General features: G+C 34.6%; 2 protein-coding genes across 2 annotated transcripts; one reads left to right on the plus strand and one right to left on the minus strand.

The window, feature by feature from the left end:
• Nucleotides 1-1,184: 1,184 nt before the first annotated feature.
• LOC121997282 (potassium transporter 5-like) lies at nucleotides 1,185-4,984 on the plus strand. The gene is made up of 9 exons (XM_042551626.1): nucleotides 1,185-1,378; nucleotides 1,490-1,712; nucleotides 2,195-2,443; nucleotides 2,532-2,582; nucleotides 2,719-2,979; nucleotides 3,080-3,132; nucleotides 3,206-3,320; nucleotides 3,406-3,660; nucleotides 3,755-4,984. Exons 1-9 carry the CDS (start codon nucleotides 1,217-1,219, stop codon nucleotides 4,750-4,752), a joined length of 2,367 nt encoding a protein of 788 aa, XP_042407560.1. The 5' UTR covers nucleotides 1,185-1,216; the 3' UTR covers nucleotides 4,753-4,984.
• Nucleotides 4,985-9,863: 4,879 nt separating this feature from the next.
• LOC121997283 (tyrosine--tRNA ligase 1, cytoplasmic-like) lies at nucleotides 9,864-18,351 on the minus strand. Its single transcript, XM_042551627.1, has 10 exons — nucleotides 18,186-18,351; nucleotides 17,942-18,089; nucleotides 17,063-17,346; nucleotides 16,863-16,959; nucleotides 16,640-16,745; nucleotides 16,479-16,561; nucleotides 12,061-12,206; nucleotides 11,536-11,641; nucleotides 10,288-10,347; nucleotides 9,864-10,144 (listed from the first exon to the last, which is right to left on the minus strand). The coding sequence occupies exons 1-10, from the start codon at nucleotides 18,275-18,277 to the stop codon at nucleotides 10,124-10,126; spliced, it is 1,143 nt and encodes a 380-aa protein (XP_042407561.1). The 5' UTR covers nucleotides 18,278-18,351; the 3' UTR covers nucleotides 9,864-10,123.
• Between the last annotated feature and the right edge of the window lie 235 nt (nucleotides 18,352-18,586).

The raw sequence follows: 18,586 nt of genomic DNA on the forward strand, positions 1-18,586 counted from the left end.
ACATAATTGTGGTGGATTTTTGGGTCCCGCATTGGCCTAATTCAATTAGTTTTCAGAAAGGACCTCAATTTTCTTTATATATTTTTTTCTTAAGCAAACTTTTAAAATTGTTAACTCAAATGTACAACTATCTAGTTTTCTATAAAAGGCATAATAAATTCACGGTCTTTGTGTAAATATCTTTGTAGAAAACAAAAAACAATGTTATTATATATTCTTGATTTATATTGGCTAGTGATGAGTAGTTTGGACTATGATTTGTATTTTAGCACCGAGGAAGACATTAAATCTTAAATAATCAAGATCATGAAACTCTAGTTTAGTTCCTTCCACGTAGATTGGATTCATACACGTTTATCTTTGGTCAAGGACAAAACCATAAATTTCATATTAGAGAGAAGGTGTATTTATGTTGAGAGGGACGACCGTGTCATTACCTCTTATTCTCCCCTATTTTTATTGAAGAAAGTTAAATGTCTCACACCCCCTTTACATTTTACATGTGAGACTAAATTTCTCCACAAAAATTGTTGAACCTCTTTTTTCTTCTTCTTCTTCTTCTTCTTCTTCTTCTCCATGTGCTTGAAATTTTTTTTTTGAAATAATTTATTTCAAAAATACCAACATCATTTACTTGGCCAAAACAAACCTAATTAACCACCACCATTATTCTATGCCAACCCTCATTATTGTTTTGACAAAAAGAAGAAAAAAGAATGTCCATGATAGAATGGTGAAGCATGAAACAAAACAATTACACTAGCATTGGAGAGAATATGTCAAAGCTGATGGCATACATATTGCCCTAGAAATCTAGTGATAGTGATTTGGACCAAGATACAATGAACTAGATCTACATAATAGTACAAAAGAAGTGGGATATTTACTTGTATCATAAAATCAAAAAATGCCTTAAAGTTTTCTTTAATTATATTTTAAAATGTTCTAAACATTTCTCTTCCCATTTTGTTTTCTTTATTCAATTATATGAACCCTAATGTTCCTTTCACAAACCTCATCAGTATATTCCAGGTATCAACTATACCAAAGTCCTAAAAATTGAAGAATAATGAAGCAAACCTAAACTTGGTTCTTAGTGATTAAATAAATGTTTAGGTAGTCCTCCTGTGTTTCCTATATAAAGGCAAGACTCAATTCATTAACAAAAGATCAAGAGGATTCAAGAGAAGTAGTAAGGAAGGTAGGGAGAGCAACCATGGCTGTCAATGATCATGACGGTGGAAGCTTGGATATCGGAGAGAAGCTAAGAAGGGATGAAGGACAAATGCCCTCTCCCATACATCGACGGTTGGTCCGCACGGACTCGTTGCCTTTTGAGGCAGGGAAAATCCCACCCAAGCACACTTTCACTGCTCATGTATGTTTGAAGTCCAAAAGGAATTAAACTCAACCTAATTTTAAAATGTCAAGACCTTTATCCTCCTCTTCCGCATCTTAACCTCTTTAACTTACAAGTTATTATGTGCAGGAGAGTTGGAGCCGGACGTTGCTCTTGGCATTCCAAAGCATCGGGGTGGTGTACGGTGACATTGGGACATCACCCTTGTACGTCTACGCGAGCACATTTCCAAATGGAATCCAACATGACGATGATCTCCTTGGTGCCCTTTCCCTCATCATCTATACCATCATTCTCATCCCTCTTCTCAAGTATGTCTTCATCGTCCTCTGGGCCAACGATAATGGTGATGGTGAGTGTGCATATATTGTTGATTGAAAATAATACAACTATCAAGTATTATCCTATTAAGTGGGATCAGTTATATGAATCCTTCTATGTTATTGGATCATATCCTCTATCATATCATCACTTATATTCAAATATATTTTATCTTATTTTATTATTATTAATTAAGTTTTTTTTATCTTTCTCTTCTTCTATTGATTGACGTACACATTTGTCATAGTTATTGATAGAAAATGATAAGAAAAAATGACTTAATTTATTTATCCTTCTTCTACAAACCATGTCTTGGAGATTGTTGGTGCCCATTAACAAAATTGTTGCTTCCAAGGACAGAGATCGGGCGCTCTATATAATTTGAATTGATCCGGATTAAAATTTTAATATTGATTAATTTTTTTATTAATTAATCATCATCAGTTAAAATTTTGGACTTTAATTTGCTGTGGATTTTCATTTTGATGATATTTCTGAGTTTTTGTTTTCTAGGGGGGGCATTTGCACTCTATTCGTTGATATCTCGATATATTAAGGTGAGCATGATCCCAAATCAACAAGACGAGGATGCCAAGGTTTCAAACTACCGACTTGAATCGGTATCCAATCGACTGAAGAGGGCTGAATGGATTAAAGAAAAGCTAGAGAATAACAACATCGCCAAGATTGCTATCTTCGTAGTCACAATTCTAGGAACATCGATGGTCATTGGTGATGGTGTTCTAACTCCCTGCATCTCAGGTACCCATTTTACATTACCTTGTTATTGCTTCATCGAACACTTCCCAAATCGACTAGAGCAATTGACTTTACTTACTTTGTTCCTCAGTTATATCTGCAGTTGATGGAATCAAGGAGAAAGCACCTTCTCTTGATGATAGTAAGTGCCATTACTTAGACAAGTAAAACAAGAATTAACATAGAGATCTTCGATTCAAGCTAACACAACTTGAGACTTCTTTTTCGTCTAGACTTTGATAACCAAATAACCCTTCTTTTGATCCTTCTTTTTACAGGTACAATCTCTTATATTTCAGCAGGGATACTTGTTCTTCTATTTGCCATACAAAGATTTGGCACAGACAAAGTTGGCTATTCTTTTGCACCTATAGTTCTTACATGGTTTCTACTAATCAGTGGCATCGGACTCTATAACTTATTCAAGTATGATGTCGGAGTTCTTCGTGCTTTCAATCCTAAATACACAGTCGACTACTTTCACAGAAATGGAAAACAAGGTTGGATATCTCTGGGAGGGATTGTTCTCTGCATCACAGGTGATCCATAACTTTTTTTTTTTAGTTTGCATAACCATCATGCTCATCATTGTCAATTCTTCATCATTAATTAAATATCTTCAGCCTCGTTTCGGAATAGGTACCGAAGCTATGTTTGCTGATTTAGGTCACTTCAATGTTAGAGCAATTCAGGTATACTTTCAACTAAACTTCTTTTGATATCAGATTCTGATACGTCTTCATTGGTGCTAAACTATATATACAGATAGGCTTCAGTTGTGTTTTGCTCCCAGCAGTATCATTTGCTTACATTGGGCAAGCTTCGTATCTTACGAAACATGGTGATAATGTCGGCGACACTTTCTACAAATCAATTCCAGGTGACTGTGAATTGCAACTTAACAGAGTACATAATTCTTCTTTCTGCATAAATAAATCATAATGCAAAGATTGAACTTGTTTTAGGCCCGCTATTTTGGCCAACATTTATCGTTGCTATTTCTACGGCAATCATCGCAAGCCAAGCTATGATATCTGGTGCGTTTGCGATTGTATCGTGGTCTCAAAACCTTGGATGCTTCCCTAGAGTTAAAGTCTACCATACTTCTACCGAGTACGAGGGGCAAGTGTATATCCCTGAGATCAACTACATCTTGATGGTCTTGTGTGTTTTTGTCACCCTCCTCTTTCAGACTACTACAAAGATCGGAAATGCTTACGGTATGTATGAACATTTATATCGATGATAAACACTACCAAAATCTCCTTGAACATTACAAAACAATTAGCAGTAGCTACATTTTGGTGTGTGCAGGAATTGCTGTGGTCTTTGTGATGACGATCACAACATGCTTGGTGACAATCGTAATGGTTGTCATATGGAAAACAAGGATGTTGTGGGTAGTCCTGTTCGTCCTAGTGTTTGGGGGTGCAGAGTTAGTGTATTTGTCTTCGGTTCTATACAAGTTCAGGGAAGGTGGATTTTTACCCTTGCTTTTCTCACTGGTCTTGATGATAATCATGGCAATATGGCACTATGTTCATGTCAAGAAATACCGATATGAACTTAACAACAAAGTCACAAGCAACTATGTAAAGGATATAATTCAGAAAGGCGAGGTGCAAAGAATACCCGGCCTCGGTCTCTTTTACTCCGAGCTAGTGCAAGGCATACCACCCATATTTCCTCATTTCATCGAGAAAATACCTTCCATCCACTCAGTTCTCATATTTGTCTCCATCAAGCACTTACCGATCAGTAGAGTGGAGTTGGAAGAACGCTTTATTTTCAGGCAGATCAAGCCGGAAAGCAGTAGGATTTTTCGGTGTGTGGCGCGGTATGGATACAATGATACAGTGGATGAACCAAGGGAGTTTGAGAACTTGATCATCGCATATCTGAAGAAGTTCATGCAGTATGAATACTTGGGATTGGAAAATGCAGCTGCCATGCATGGTGATACTGGGCATGGCGATGAGAGTGCCATCGAGAGGGGGAAGCCTTCCACAGTGAACAGCGAAGAGACGCTCAGTGCTTCTAATGGACTAATACAGCCCGCTACCGATAGAAACTTGTCGGATAGCTTCAACATTGAAGAGGAAATGAAAGTCATTGAGGAAGAGAAAATGAAGGGGGTGGTGTACCTACTAGGGGAAACACAGGTTGTGGCCGAAGGCAAGTCCTCTCCCTTGAAGATCGCAGTTGTCAACTATTTGTATGATTTCCTAAGGAAAAACTTTAGGCAGGGGGAGAAGTCACTTTCAGTTCCTAGGAATCAGGTGCTCAAGGTGGGAATGACATATGAAAAATAAGTTACACATCTTCTTGGTAGTTTGAATATGATAAGATAATTAAGTTGCCTCATGGTGAGAATGTGTGGAGGTGGCTTGTTAATTTCTTCAGCAGCAGATGATTTTGCAGAGCTGAATTATTTATTCTGAAAGGCTAGTTTGATGTTAGAGCTCCAATTTATTCACTGTCCTTACAGAAGAATTGGGTACAAAGCTTTTGTGTTTGTAATTATAATACAGTATTGAAACTTAAGAATTTGGCTTGCTATTTATTCATTGTCCTTATAACAGTTGACTGATAATTTTTCGATTTAATTAATTTATAAATTTTAAAAACAAAACTGAATCAAATAAAAAAAATTAAAATTAAAATCGAATTTCTGAATTAATGGGCTGGTATTTATAAAACAATACCACAAAGGTCATGTTCCTTATCGACACTACTATTTTGTGATTGCTCCAACCCATTGGTTTTTATCTTTAAATAACAATAATCACATAGGTTCTGATGCCCCGTGTGACTAGGGTGCGAGAGGTTAGTTTAGTCTGCAAGATTAGGTGGTGATTTTTAGGGTTTTGTGTGGTTGTTATCTTTAAACAACAACATCACATAGATTCTGATGTCCCTGTATGACTAGGGTGCGAGAGGTTAGTTTAGCCTGCAAGATTAGGTGGTGATTTTTAGGGTTGTCTGTTTGTCATGAAAGACAAATTATAGCACCACGTACAATTTACGATCTTGGATGGGCAATCGTTCAAAATCAAACTGACATAATTAACCAAGCCGAAATCGATCAAATTGATTTTTTTTAGGTAAATTGAATGGACCAAACTTTACCAATAAAATTAGAGCTGTCAGACGGGTCAACCCGTGGCGGGGCGGGTCGGCCCGTGACGGGCTAACCATTTGACGGGGCGGGGCGGGCCAACCCGTCAACTTGGTGGGTTGGAAAATTTCCAACCTAACTCATTCTAAGACGAGTTGCGGGTTTGGCGGGCCAACCCGTGGGCCCATCAAAAATTTTTAAAAAAATTAAAAAATATTTCATATCTTCAACATTTTACTTTGAAAAAGTTTTCTACAATTAAATGTATACATAAACATGTATTTTAAATATAAATGAACACAAACGAGTATTTATGTTGGATGAAAAGTACTATTTTTATTTTAAAATTATAACAAAGAAAGATAATAAATTGGTCTAATACTTAGCTTACATGTATTTTTCAACCCGCAGGCTAACCCAAGCCCGAGCGGGCCGATCCGCGCGGGTCGCGGGTCTAGGCAGGTCGGCCCACGGCGGACTTGGGTTGATAAAATTCTAACCCAACCTGCTTAAATTGTTTGGCGGGATGGGTCAATCCGACGGGCCCAACCCAAATTGATGGCTCTAAATAAAATCAAACAAATCAAATTGATATAAAATTGATTAATTTAGTCAGATACCAAATTAACTAATTAGTCGATTGATAACATCATTATTCAAGCTATGTAATTGTTATTTGATTTAGGTATATTAGTCAACTATGTTGGTGCGGGGAACAACAGATAAATGAACTTGAGTTTTGGTAATAGTAGAGTGTTCTAAGTTAAGTGTTATTGTTATTCTAATGAATTGAAATAAGTATATAGGAAAGTCTTAAGTGATCTTAGGTAAAGTGAAAGTCATAGTTGAGGTTAAACATAGAAGTCCTAGTGGACACTAGGCAGGTGAAAAGTCCTAATTGCGGTTAGATAACGAAGTCCTGATCAGGGGGACTGGGCAAAGTCTTGGCAGGTCGAAGACGTCGGGTAAAATCCTAGGGTCGAGGACACTAAGTGAAAATACCTAGGGTCAAGGAAACTAAGTGAAAATCCTGGGAGTCGTCGACACCAGATGGAAGACTGGGTGGGTCAAGGTTTGGACGTCCAGCGAAAAGTCCTTAGGCTTCAGGTGCTGAGCAAAAGTTCAGGCTATCTGGAGGACAGTTTTGACAAAAGGTAATCTCTCTTAAGAGGCCGGAGTAAGTGAGACGCATTCCCGGAAGAGAAAACAGTAGTCATCGGTCCGACCTAGAGTTTTAGCAAAACTCAAAGTCATGATCGGATAGTCCAGAGACTGTCAAAATACCTTGTTTACTTATTATTCTAACTCTGTTTTGCAGTAAAACAAACATTTTATAGTTTAAGATTTTTACCTTGTTTGGTCGACCGAACGTCCGGATCAATCGACCAAACCCCATAGATCAGATTAGCTCGTGTTGAAGTTGTGACCAAGAAATCGGTCGACCGAATGTCCGGTTCAATCGACTGAACGATGGATAAACAATGGGTTGATTGGACCAGATAAGTCAGGGAGCATCGAAGGTTCGATCGACCGAACAACTGGATCAGTCGACCAAATGAAGACATATCCGAAGCGGCAACATCTGAACAGGAAGCTGAGCAGATTCAGAAGGATCAGTCGACCGATCAGTGTCAAGTCAAACAATGATTTCGAGATTAGTGATCGAATCAGGTTCAACTCGGCTATATAAAGAGGGTTCAACTAGCAGCTTTTACAACATCAACTCTCGCCATCTTACTCTTGTGCGCTGCTCCAAAGACAAGTCTATGAAGTCGTAACATTGCTCCGAAGACCAAAAGCTAACAACTTCAACTCTTTAAGTCGCCAGTATAATTTTCATTTATAGCACTTAATCTATAATTCTATTGTACTTCGTCTCTGTACTTATAATTTATGGATTAATAGTGAATTACTAAAGTAAACACTCAATAAGTGTGAGTCTTAGAGTAGGAGTTGTCACATGCGTCGAATCAAGTAAAATCAATAGTGTTAATATTATTCTTTCATTTCTACTACGTTTATTTTGTGTTTTTCAAAAATGAAAAAAAAAAATCACTGAGTACTATTTAACCCTCTCTCTCCTAACACTTTCAATCCTACAAACTATGTATAACATAGCAATCGACTATTGATGTTTCGATTTAATCAATTCAATAAATAAATGAACTTTAAAATCAAAAGTAACCCAAATAAATGGGCAAAATTAATATTATTTTAAATAAAATCTTATTTTTGAATTATTTTAGAGGGTATTTGGCTGAGCTTATATAAGCTCTCTAAAACAGCTTATAAGTTGTTTTGGAACTTATAAACTCTTCAAATTTGTTTGGTAAAAATTTTTTCAAACAGCTTATAAGCTATCAAAATAAGCTGGTTTTGAGCTTATAAGTTGTTTTTAAAAAAGTATGGAGGACCCTACTTTTTTAAAAAAAATTCTTATTTTAATAATTTTTTTCTCTAAAATATCCTTATATAATTTCATAAATCCTCATCTTATCCTCCATAAATTTTTATAAGCCTAATATCTTTTTATCTTCGTTGACTTCTCTTCCAGCGCTGTGTCATCTTCTCCGCCGCCTCTTTCCAATTTTCTCTCTACTGGTGCAGAAATTTGCCCAAAACCCTCTATTAATAAAAAGTCCAGAACCCTCTATTAATAGTATTATACCCTTTTTGATAATTTTATTAATAAAAAAATCTTATAATACCAAACACATCAATACCTTTAAGTTGATTGTAATAAGTTCACACAAATACTTTAACAACTTATTTTTAAAATAAGACCTAATAACTTATAAGTTTCTAAAACAACTTATAAATTGTACGAGTTTATAAGCTGTTTTTAATAAGTTTAGTCAAACATCCTTTAAATCAAACTTCGAAATTTGATGGACTGATATTTATAAAATAACCCCACAATAATCATGATCCTTCGAAATCATGATCCTTCAAAATTTCATGAATTTCATGGACTCTGCATACAGGGTGTGCAGTGTCAGGTGCGGCCAAGGTGGCAATGGCTGTGGCAGCGGCAAGGCAGGAGACACCATGTAATTAGGACATGCTAGTGGTTGGCGTCGCGTGCAAAAGTCGGGCAAGGATCCCTGGATTAGTCTTGTCCCCTGTTTATTCATTGGCTAGGTAGAATGAATCCCACCTGTTAAATAGATAGGGTCGAAATGATGGGCCGTTTGAATTATCTAAAACTCATGATCTTCCATCAGTATTTTTTACGAGTTCATAAAAAGCAATTAGTGCGAAATTATAATTGTTCATAATCATCCTTAAATAGCCTCCAAAAAAAATAGTTTTGCAATGAATATTAGCATTCAAATCAACTATATCGGCTGTCAACTAAATAAAAAAAATTGATAATTGAATAGGTTTTAATTGGAGACTTGGTGCCAACTAAATAAAGAAAACTGATCAAAGATTCAACATTCAATATTATCTATATCATTTTTTTGTTCATAATTATTTATAAGATTCATTTACATATTCATTCATATTTTGTCATATTTAAATTTATTTTATAATTTTATTAGTAATCCAATTTTATTAATTAGTTAACAAAAATATAAAATTATTTATTATTGGTTCTCTTATTTACTCAAATAGTTAATTTCTATCCCATCAATTTTGTGTTAAGTTTAAATATTCAATGGATAAATGTATAATGAAACAAGTGCATTTAGATAATCATATGGTTAACGATAGATGAATTTTGATTATTTGGCACTCACATTTCTTAAGAATACAGGAAATTAATCATTATTTTTTTTATATTTTATGATTATTTTTTATAGTTTTATCAAATTTTTTATGTTGAATCGGGTATGCTCATCCATATACAAATGAAAAATATTAAGAGCATAAATATATAAACTTTTTCTCCCTGGTAGTCCGGTTATGAGATAAATGGCTTAGATTTTGCTTCTGAATCTCTATTCCTCTCAATATAACATCCGGATTGATACCATCACCCGTAATTTACCTCTTCCGTATTAGCCTTGGAACGAATTAGCAAAGGTGCTGAGGCAAACATAATCGCCTTGCCACCATGTAAGCTTTTAACCATCTCAACCATAGTTTGTGCCTCACATATTGTTGATCATACCCAATTGAATATTTGTCACTGGCACCATAATCATCTGCTAGATTGCTTTGTTCTCCTAATAACGTTTAATCAGCAGACATTCATCGAATGCTAAAGCCAAAGGTGGTGGCTCTCATTCTTCCAAGTATATCGCAGCCGGATTTGCATACACACCATGACTATGCCAAGGGAAATTAATTACAGTGCTATTTCTAAGGAAAATAAAGTGCCCTAAAGCAGATTAATATTCATAATATGCTACTACAAATCCCGGAAAACTTGACACATGAAATGTAGAAAACAAGTACTTGAGGAAAATTTGTCTTGACTGAAGAAATGCCTCCGATTAAATTAGTAAAAATATAAACTGTCGGCAATGGACCAGTAAATATCAACTTTTCTCAAATGTGAAAAGAACACGACTTTCATGATTTATAAATCCACGCTGCAGCCAATCTCTTTGAAATAATCACCTGGTGACTCTGTAAGCCTGCAATTTCCATGTCCGAAACTTCAATCGACTCATCAGCACAAGTTAACAATAACATATTGTGATAAATCCATCAGGCACTATGGGTGTTGCAAGCAATGCACACAAATAAAAATTCAACTTAAGCGTGCGGTCAATCATACCTTCACAGTTTTTAGTAGATCCCTTGCCTGACTATTATTCTTGAAGTGGTTGCGTACAGGCTGCAAAAATTGAAGAATGGGCTAAATGTGCAAGTTGAATGAGACCAAACTATCTCTTGAGAATTCAGTCATTCAAATATTGACTTGAAAATAAGAGTATTCTAAAAATTACTAATCTGGATTCAACAAATAATACTTCAGCATCACTGGACACTATGTAGCAAGCTGCTTACACAAGCAGTGGTAGGTGTTGCTGTCCCCCTTAGGTAACAAAATCAATGACGGTAAATTCTGACTGAGACTAGATTCTGTATTGAAATCTACAGTAAATAATAAACTCTGAATACAACTCCAATAACACAATACAAACATGTACTGAGAGTCAATTAAGTGCATGGCACTACTACAGGAAGATTACAACTCTGGCATGAAATGGTGTCTCCAACACGTTCATTCATGATGCATTTGGTTCGTGGAATAACTTGATAAGGAAGAACCATTCTTATATAATGGAATTAACAAAAACAATAAAATAAGAATATCAACTCTCTATTTAGTTTATGGAATCAGACACATTCTTCATTTGAATTAATTTGTAGAAATGTAATTAGTAATAAACAAAGAATAATCTGTATGACGATAAATATCCATACATGAAATAATGTTTGGCTCATCCAACTTGCCAAAGCAATCCAACAGATCATTAAGCCAGTCAAGCCAAACTAACTCGCAGGGTCCACCGAGCCCAACCAGACAACTTTGCTCAAATATATAAATAGAGTAAGAATAGATATTCTTTTAAGAATAGAATCATATTAGGAATTGCTATTCCTTATAATCAAGGAGTTACAATTTCATGGGTACTAGTATTCCAAGTTCATTTTTATAAGCAAACCAAAATAGAAACACTTGTTCTATTTTTCTATGGAAATCTGATAGAAAGTAAAAACACATACTCCTATGAACCAAATGCACCAGTTGTCAATGTGATAGTATGATCATAACTAGACAATGCTTAACTTCAATCTCTTTCGATATCAAAGTCAAAACATAAGATTAGAAGTTTCATTTTACTTTCACAATTATCTAGTAAAAGAATTATATAGAAGACTTCAATGAAATAATGAACTGAGCAAACAAGTTTGATTCTTTCTCTCTCTCATTTCGGTTTAAAATACATAGTGACTCATTAACAATATTAGCATCCATGACAAATTAGAACAAAATATCAAAGGATCAAAATAATACCTGTAATATGACATTAAGTGCTTTTGAAAGAGCAGGCTTTAAATCTGCAGGATGCAATGCCCCACTCTCATAGTCTCCAAGTAATTCTTCCATGTTGTTGTACACCCTTGAGGAAAAGGTCTAATGAGCCCGTATTTTGCAATTAACTATCAAGGGACTGAAACAAGACTAAAATGCATGACACCCAAAGGCAACAAATTTTCAGAACTGCACAATGGATGCAGAAAACAAGGCAAACACTATCTGGCAAGATATACTGTTTAAAAACGCCTCGCACTTTACTAGTTAAGAGTAACTACAGTCCATGCCTGTGAATTCATGATTGTAATCTCTTAAATAGTGTTGTTCAATGATGATTCATGACATGATGCATGCAGAAGATTATACAAAGAAGCTGAAGTATGGAATGATTTTATAACAATGATACAGGATGAATAATGCATTTTTCCTTCCAATGCCAAACTTGTATATAACAATTTAATGAAACATTATTAGTAACTAAATAATATGACTGATAAAACTTACTTAGTTCCTCCATTTTCTTCCTGTCGCACAACTTCAAAATGACCAAACCATGGGAAAACAATATATTTGACATACTCCAGGCATGGATTTCCTTCCACAACCTTTGGAGGGCAGTAAGCCTTCTTTATCTTCACATTTACTTCAGCCTAGTCAGAAAGAAAGTATTACTCGCAAGCTCAAAATATGCATGGTACATACATAAAAGTCACAAACCTTCCCACATGCATATATAATAGTTTTTAAGCCTTATAAATAATACATTCCCCTTAAGGATTGTTTGGCTTTAACATACTTTGCATAGTAATATTGGTCACTGATGCAACCAACATATGACAATCCTAAGGGAATAGCAATTATAAGAGGTTAAAGAATAATAAAAAAAATGTTTGTATGATTAGCCATCTGAGTTTAGAGGATATATTTCAGTTTAGCATTGAATTTCTTCATTCCATATGGTTAATCTTGTTGAAACCATACTCGAGTTTTAGTCTATGATTGGAATGATACTTTTTCGGTATTGTATCAGTTCGTGCTAGTACAATTTCAATATGTAGTTAATTGAATTATTAGTAATAAAATAATTAATTTTACGTAATATAAATTAAAATTTTTACTTAACTTTTTTTTATTAGTACATACTTAGTGTTCTACTTTTTAGAATTAAAAATATTTGTGTCCATTTAGTTTTTTATTCAATTTTTTCTGTTTCAACTTTTGTCAAATTGAGGCAATTTTAAATTTAAAGGCCCAAGAATCTTTATTTTTTATGATATAATTTTGTTAGAAATGGACAAGTATTTTGACTTATATAATTTTGCAAAATATCTCACATGAATACCTACATAGAAAAAATATCCTTTTTCTCATTTCTACATCCAACAAAAGATAAATCTACGCTATCAATCTTTCCTCCAAGGCACTCGAGTATTTTTCATTTTCCTTCAGTATATTGTATTCTACTGTAAAATATCACTTTAGAGAGAAACTCGCTGAGGAGATTAATTCTTCAGATCTCTCTTCATTCTCACTTCACTTGATCCTTTCTCTCTTTAACAGTGAGGTCAAAAGAATTGTTAGTTGCGTGCTCAGCTGACTATTTCTAGAACTTTGCTTTATTGTGTTTTTAGTTCAATGGTGATATCCTTATCTAGACCCTCCACTTTATGTTTCGATTATAAGAATTTTTCTAATTTATGAAACAAGCTGGAAAATAAATAATATTTATGCTCCCATTTAACAGTGTTAGAGTATTAGGTTAACAAAGTGGGTGATACAGTGGGTCTAATCCCACATTGATATCTTCGATTTAGAGTCTCTACATTTATCCTATATATATATGATTGGTAGATGAGCCAAGTGCAATCCACACTTCTGCATTAGTGAATCTTTTGTTGTGTTAGCAATTAACTTAATACAGTATAAAATCAAAGAACCAAATTAAAGCAAAGATTAAGTTTAAGGAAGTTTAAAAAGCTAATACAGTATAAGATCCAAAGTTTTGACTCGGATAAGAACAATATTGATATTCCACAAATTAGCATAAATTATCCATATATCTGACACTTGATAACTCTGAATAAGAATGCATAGAAACCATTTTAGCTTCAATTGTACTTAGAAATCATGTTTTTTTAATTACTATTTCATAAAGTACACTAAATTATTCAAACTCTTGTGCTCGAAAATGTCTGAACCAAAATGGGCAGAAACTCTTTAGCTTCACCACGACTTTGAACTTTGAAGTCATTATTGTGCTTCTCATATAGTTTGATGTGAATCAACTCCCACAGACTGTATGAAAAGGCAGCTTAGCAGTATCAAGAATCCCAGAGGGATCATCAGAATCATAATGAACTCTTTATTTTCCAGACTTGTTGGAGGGAAAGTCCCTTGACAAAATGGGTTATCTTCACCTTCAACCTTTAAAAAAATAGGTTGAACTTTCTTAAAGATATCTTCTATATCCTCGTGATATGGACAAATTTGAATAGGTCAAATGACACAAAGCAAACAACCTTGTGGCACTATACTTTCAACTCAAGCTTTTAGACACCAATGGTAACGCTAAGAAGCCTAAAAATGTACGAGGCATTGGTTGGTGCCAAATTTCACTGACTGATTATATTGCTACTGTAGAAAGCATACTGGTGGTATCTAAGATGATCACATATTTTGTAACCTTATTCATTTTGAACGCAATGAAATTTTCCTTCAGTTAGCAGTTATAAGTGTCATGTCATTTCCTACCTCAAACAAGACATTCACAAGGGCAGCAGGGAAAGGTATATTTATAAGGTAGCTACTGTCATTCACTGCTACACCCTTCAATTGGTCATGGGATGGAAAATTATTCAAATTATGGGGAAAATAGTGAGGGCCAGCAAAGCTTGCTCTGATCTAATCAGATAAATTGCAAGTTCACGCCAAGATATGTGGGATATATGAGTATGGCACACAGAATTCGTTAGGCAATCTGTTCTGTCCAACAATTTGTTTCACAACAACAACAGAAAAACAAATTGAAGTCAAGGCAGATAAAACCCATGAGCATGGCACATAAACCGTACACTGTACAGACAACAATCAAAAGACAGCCTTTAGAACCATCTGTGTAGCACAAGGGATCAGGTTTATTCATGGAATTGTCACAAAGGAGTCCCTTTGTTCAAAGTTGCTTTATGTGTCAGGACTTTAGTAACCCATTAAAATAAATGACTTTCAGTGTTCAACATTTACATACCACCAAACAGGATACTGCCAGCCAACAACAAGGATGCCACAGTTTCTGCACCTAAGCATTGTAATTTTTTGTAAACAATATAAAGATAATTTGGCTAGCAACTGTTATCCTTGTTTCCCTAGACTCTACAAGCTGTTGTCATACAGATTATGGCCAGCAAAGTCCACTCGAGACAAGATGATTTCAAGAAAAAATAATATTGAAGAAAAAACAGTTGATGCCTGTCCCACAGGTTACCAATATGCAACGGTTGTCTTGTGACATGGATGTAGCATGCACTAATACAAGATGATCCTCATTAGCCATTAGGAAAGGAAGTGGAAGAAGTTGAGGTGACGGAAACAATGGATTAGGAATTGGAAATTAGTCAAGAAGAGATAACAGTGCAGCTAAACCAAAAAAGAAGTGAGGGCCAACTAAAAGACAAAAAAGAGATTAGTGAAAAAAAAATAAGAGAGAGAATACAGATGGAAAAGAGAACAAGTAAACAGAAAAAAAGAAAAAAAAATCAAACAACGATAGATACAAGTTATAAAAAAAAATCAAACATCAAGCAATACAAGTTATATAGCTGCTATCAAAGTTTAAAATTCAAACCATGCTAGAGTTTCGATTTATGATCAGTACCGTATCATGCAGTATCAATACGTTTTCAGTATTTTTCAAATATAAATATATTACTTAAAAAATATTTTTATTAATATTTGATTGTCATAAATTTTTTACTATTAAGTAAAAACTCATTTAGGATAAGTAGTTTAATTTAGTTTTAATTTATTTTTATCAGTTTAAATTTAAAGCAATTTTATATTATAGTAATATATTTTACAAGGATAGAATTTATATTGAATTTAATTTTTTTTCTATTTTTCAAATAATCCGTCTCCCATTTACAAAAGGAAAAAAAATTACGAGAAGGCAAAGTGAAGGGAAGGAAAGGAATTAACCGGAAATAAAGAAAAAAAATTAAAAAATAGCCTCCCGGCCTCGCAGAGGCCTCCACGAGGCGATTTGAATCTGTCCCGGAACATGTTTCGGTTTAGGCAGCAGACAAAACAGTAAATTCCATTCGTGCCAAGCAGCACGACTCAGTATTGCATACCTTGGCTGCTATACACAACTCTCTAAACCGATAAGTGGTCATTAAGAAGATATAATGATCATTAACTGTAAATTGAGAAAAAATGAACCTCACTTATTTTTTCTGTGTTCTATTTTAGCGTTGAACATCTAAAGTCACTTATCAATTGCACTATAATGTTAGTTACAATTTCAAGCCTAGATGTGAGTCCTCAATGGAATGTAGAGTCTAATAATATACTACTATATTATGTTCCCACAACATTCTATTAAGATTTAGCCTCATGTGATGATATAAAATAACAGAAAAAACTAGAAGAAAATAAAGAGAGCAAAAAATATCAGTCAAATACCACTTTACCAATGGACTGAATGAGATATAAATTTGGGACTGCTATTTTCAATCATATAAATTTTTAAAAACCATTTCAATCTTATGAGTGAAAAGTTCCTCTGTTTTAAGCCACCAAGACACTAAATCCCCATATGATATAACTTATCATTATGTTCATTTCAAACCTAATATGTAAGGAACAACCCTCCAGAAACAACAAAGGTGACAACAATTCCTACTAAAGTATTTACACAGCATTCGTACCTCTTCATCCTCCATGAAAATGGAGGAAGAAGGATCACTTTTTGACATTTTCTCCTGCCCCTCCTGTAAACCCGGAAGCATATCTGTATAAGCAATATCAATTCATATCATGATGGTAGAAGTCCACATGATTTCCATAATAGCAAGCATAAGATTATTACGATGGGACAAGATGATGGGCTTATTTTTTCTTTTGATATCATCACAATATTCTCTTGCAAGTACATTAACTTTCCTCTGATCCATGCCTAATTGGCAGATGTCAGCCTGCAAAATATTTGATTGAACAAGGAATACATTTAGCCAATATGCAACTGGGGGATAGTAGAAATTATAATAAAAATAAGAGAACAAGAAAAAATATCAATCAATAATAGACATAACCTTCAGGAAAAATATATCAGCACATTGCATGCATGGATATAGAATCTGAGCTGCAGTCAATTCATCTTTTTCATTTCGTCCCATTATCTGACTGCATCTGAACATTATCGAGACACAAAATCACTGATCACCTTATTATCAATTTCCAAAAATTTCCTCACATAGAGATACTCAAAGAAAATCATGCATTTACAGTATACCTTATTATCCTGTGAAGTGTATTTCTCCGTGCTATATCCATTACTAGAGGCCAATATTCATGTGCTCGACTATTAATTTCCTCTGAGGACCACAAAAACTCAACCTTGTCAAGATTCATTCCAACAGCTTTCCATATTTCAATGAGATATCGACCAACTGTTTGAATTTTCTTGAGATCGCCGCCCATCTTGTTATTCAACTGTGCAAACCAGTCAGCAATCCAAATTTTCACAGTGCACCCAGCTGAAGTCAGCTTATTCACACTGATTGTCTTCATAACACCCTATTCATATTTCAATTTGTGAATCATATAAATCAAATCCTGTTTAGAATCTTGTTATTGTAGCAAGCTGTATTTTTGAAAGTAAATAAATAAATTGTTGTTGCATGCTCCTAGTTGTCCAAAAAGCTATTATTTCTGCATCATTAAGGAACTATAATACCACCTGAAGAGAAATAAATTTTTAAGAATTTAAACATTATTCCTTGTGTTTTGAAGGAAAAAAGAACAGAATTTCTCCATATATTCATTAAGTTATCTTTATAATTCTCTCATGCAAACTACCAAACTATATCTTTTAGTAAGAGATTTAAGTTCAGACTGTTTTAACCACTAGGGTTTGAATCCCTAAATTTATTGGTTCCAAACAAGTAATTTCACTAGAGGTATGCAATAAGAATTCCATCTTTCTCTTAGTCTCAACGAGTTGTTGCTGGATGTGCAACCTGAACAACATCAGAGCCATATTGTTCAAGATGAAAAGATGGCTATAGTTCTAGAATATAAAATAAATTGATGAAACTCGATCAGGACAAAACTGATCCTAGTAAAATGATATTAGTTAGGTGGCTCTTGTCAATTAAAAGCAGACTAGAACCTGCGCGATGTGCATCCTCCCAGATGGTTCGAATCCATCGTAGCAGACCGGAATCGGCTTCTTTGCCAGAAGATTCATCAGCTCCTCCTCTTGTATACATTCCTCCCCTACGCTCCTCACCAAGGCGAATCGCTCCTCTAGCGTCAACCTGGGTGAATCAAACGTGATAAGCCGAGAGTGGAAAACATTGATGCAAATACCAAATCAGGGAAAAATCAAACGACTGCAATGGTTAGGTACTCACTGGAGCGAGACCGATGGAGAAGGATCCAGCGACAGACTTGCGACGCCAGAAGATTGATCGGCGGGAATCTGCTCATCCGATGCCCCTGCCATGGTAGGGAGAGTTTAGTCGGCAACGCAATTATCAGAGTTTTATGTGTGTTGTGTGCAAGGGGAGGGGTTTTTATTATTAGGGTTTCGAGAGGTTAAGAGCAGACTGAATTTCAGTAAGATGTAAATTTAGATTGGCCTAAATCGGATTTAGGATCGGAAAAAAATTTGATATATATTAAAATACATCGAATCATCTTAATTTAATAATATATTAAAAATTTAAAAATGATATAATATCTGTATTAAAATTTTATGTATTGGTATTGATATAAAATTTATATTAAAATTTGATATCGAAATTTAACTATA

This window comes from Zingiber officinale, chromosome 6A, assembly GCF_018446385.1.
Source record: "Zingiber officinale cultivar Zhangliang chromosome 6A, Zo_v1.1, whole genome shotgun sequence".
NCBI lineage: Eukaryota > Viridiplantae > Streptophyta > Magnoliopsida > Zingiberales > Zingiberaceae > Zingiber > Zingiber officinale.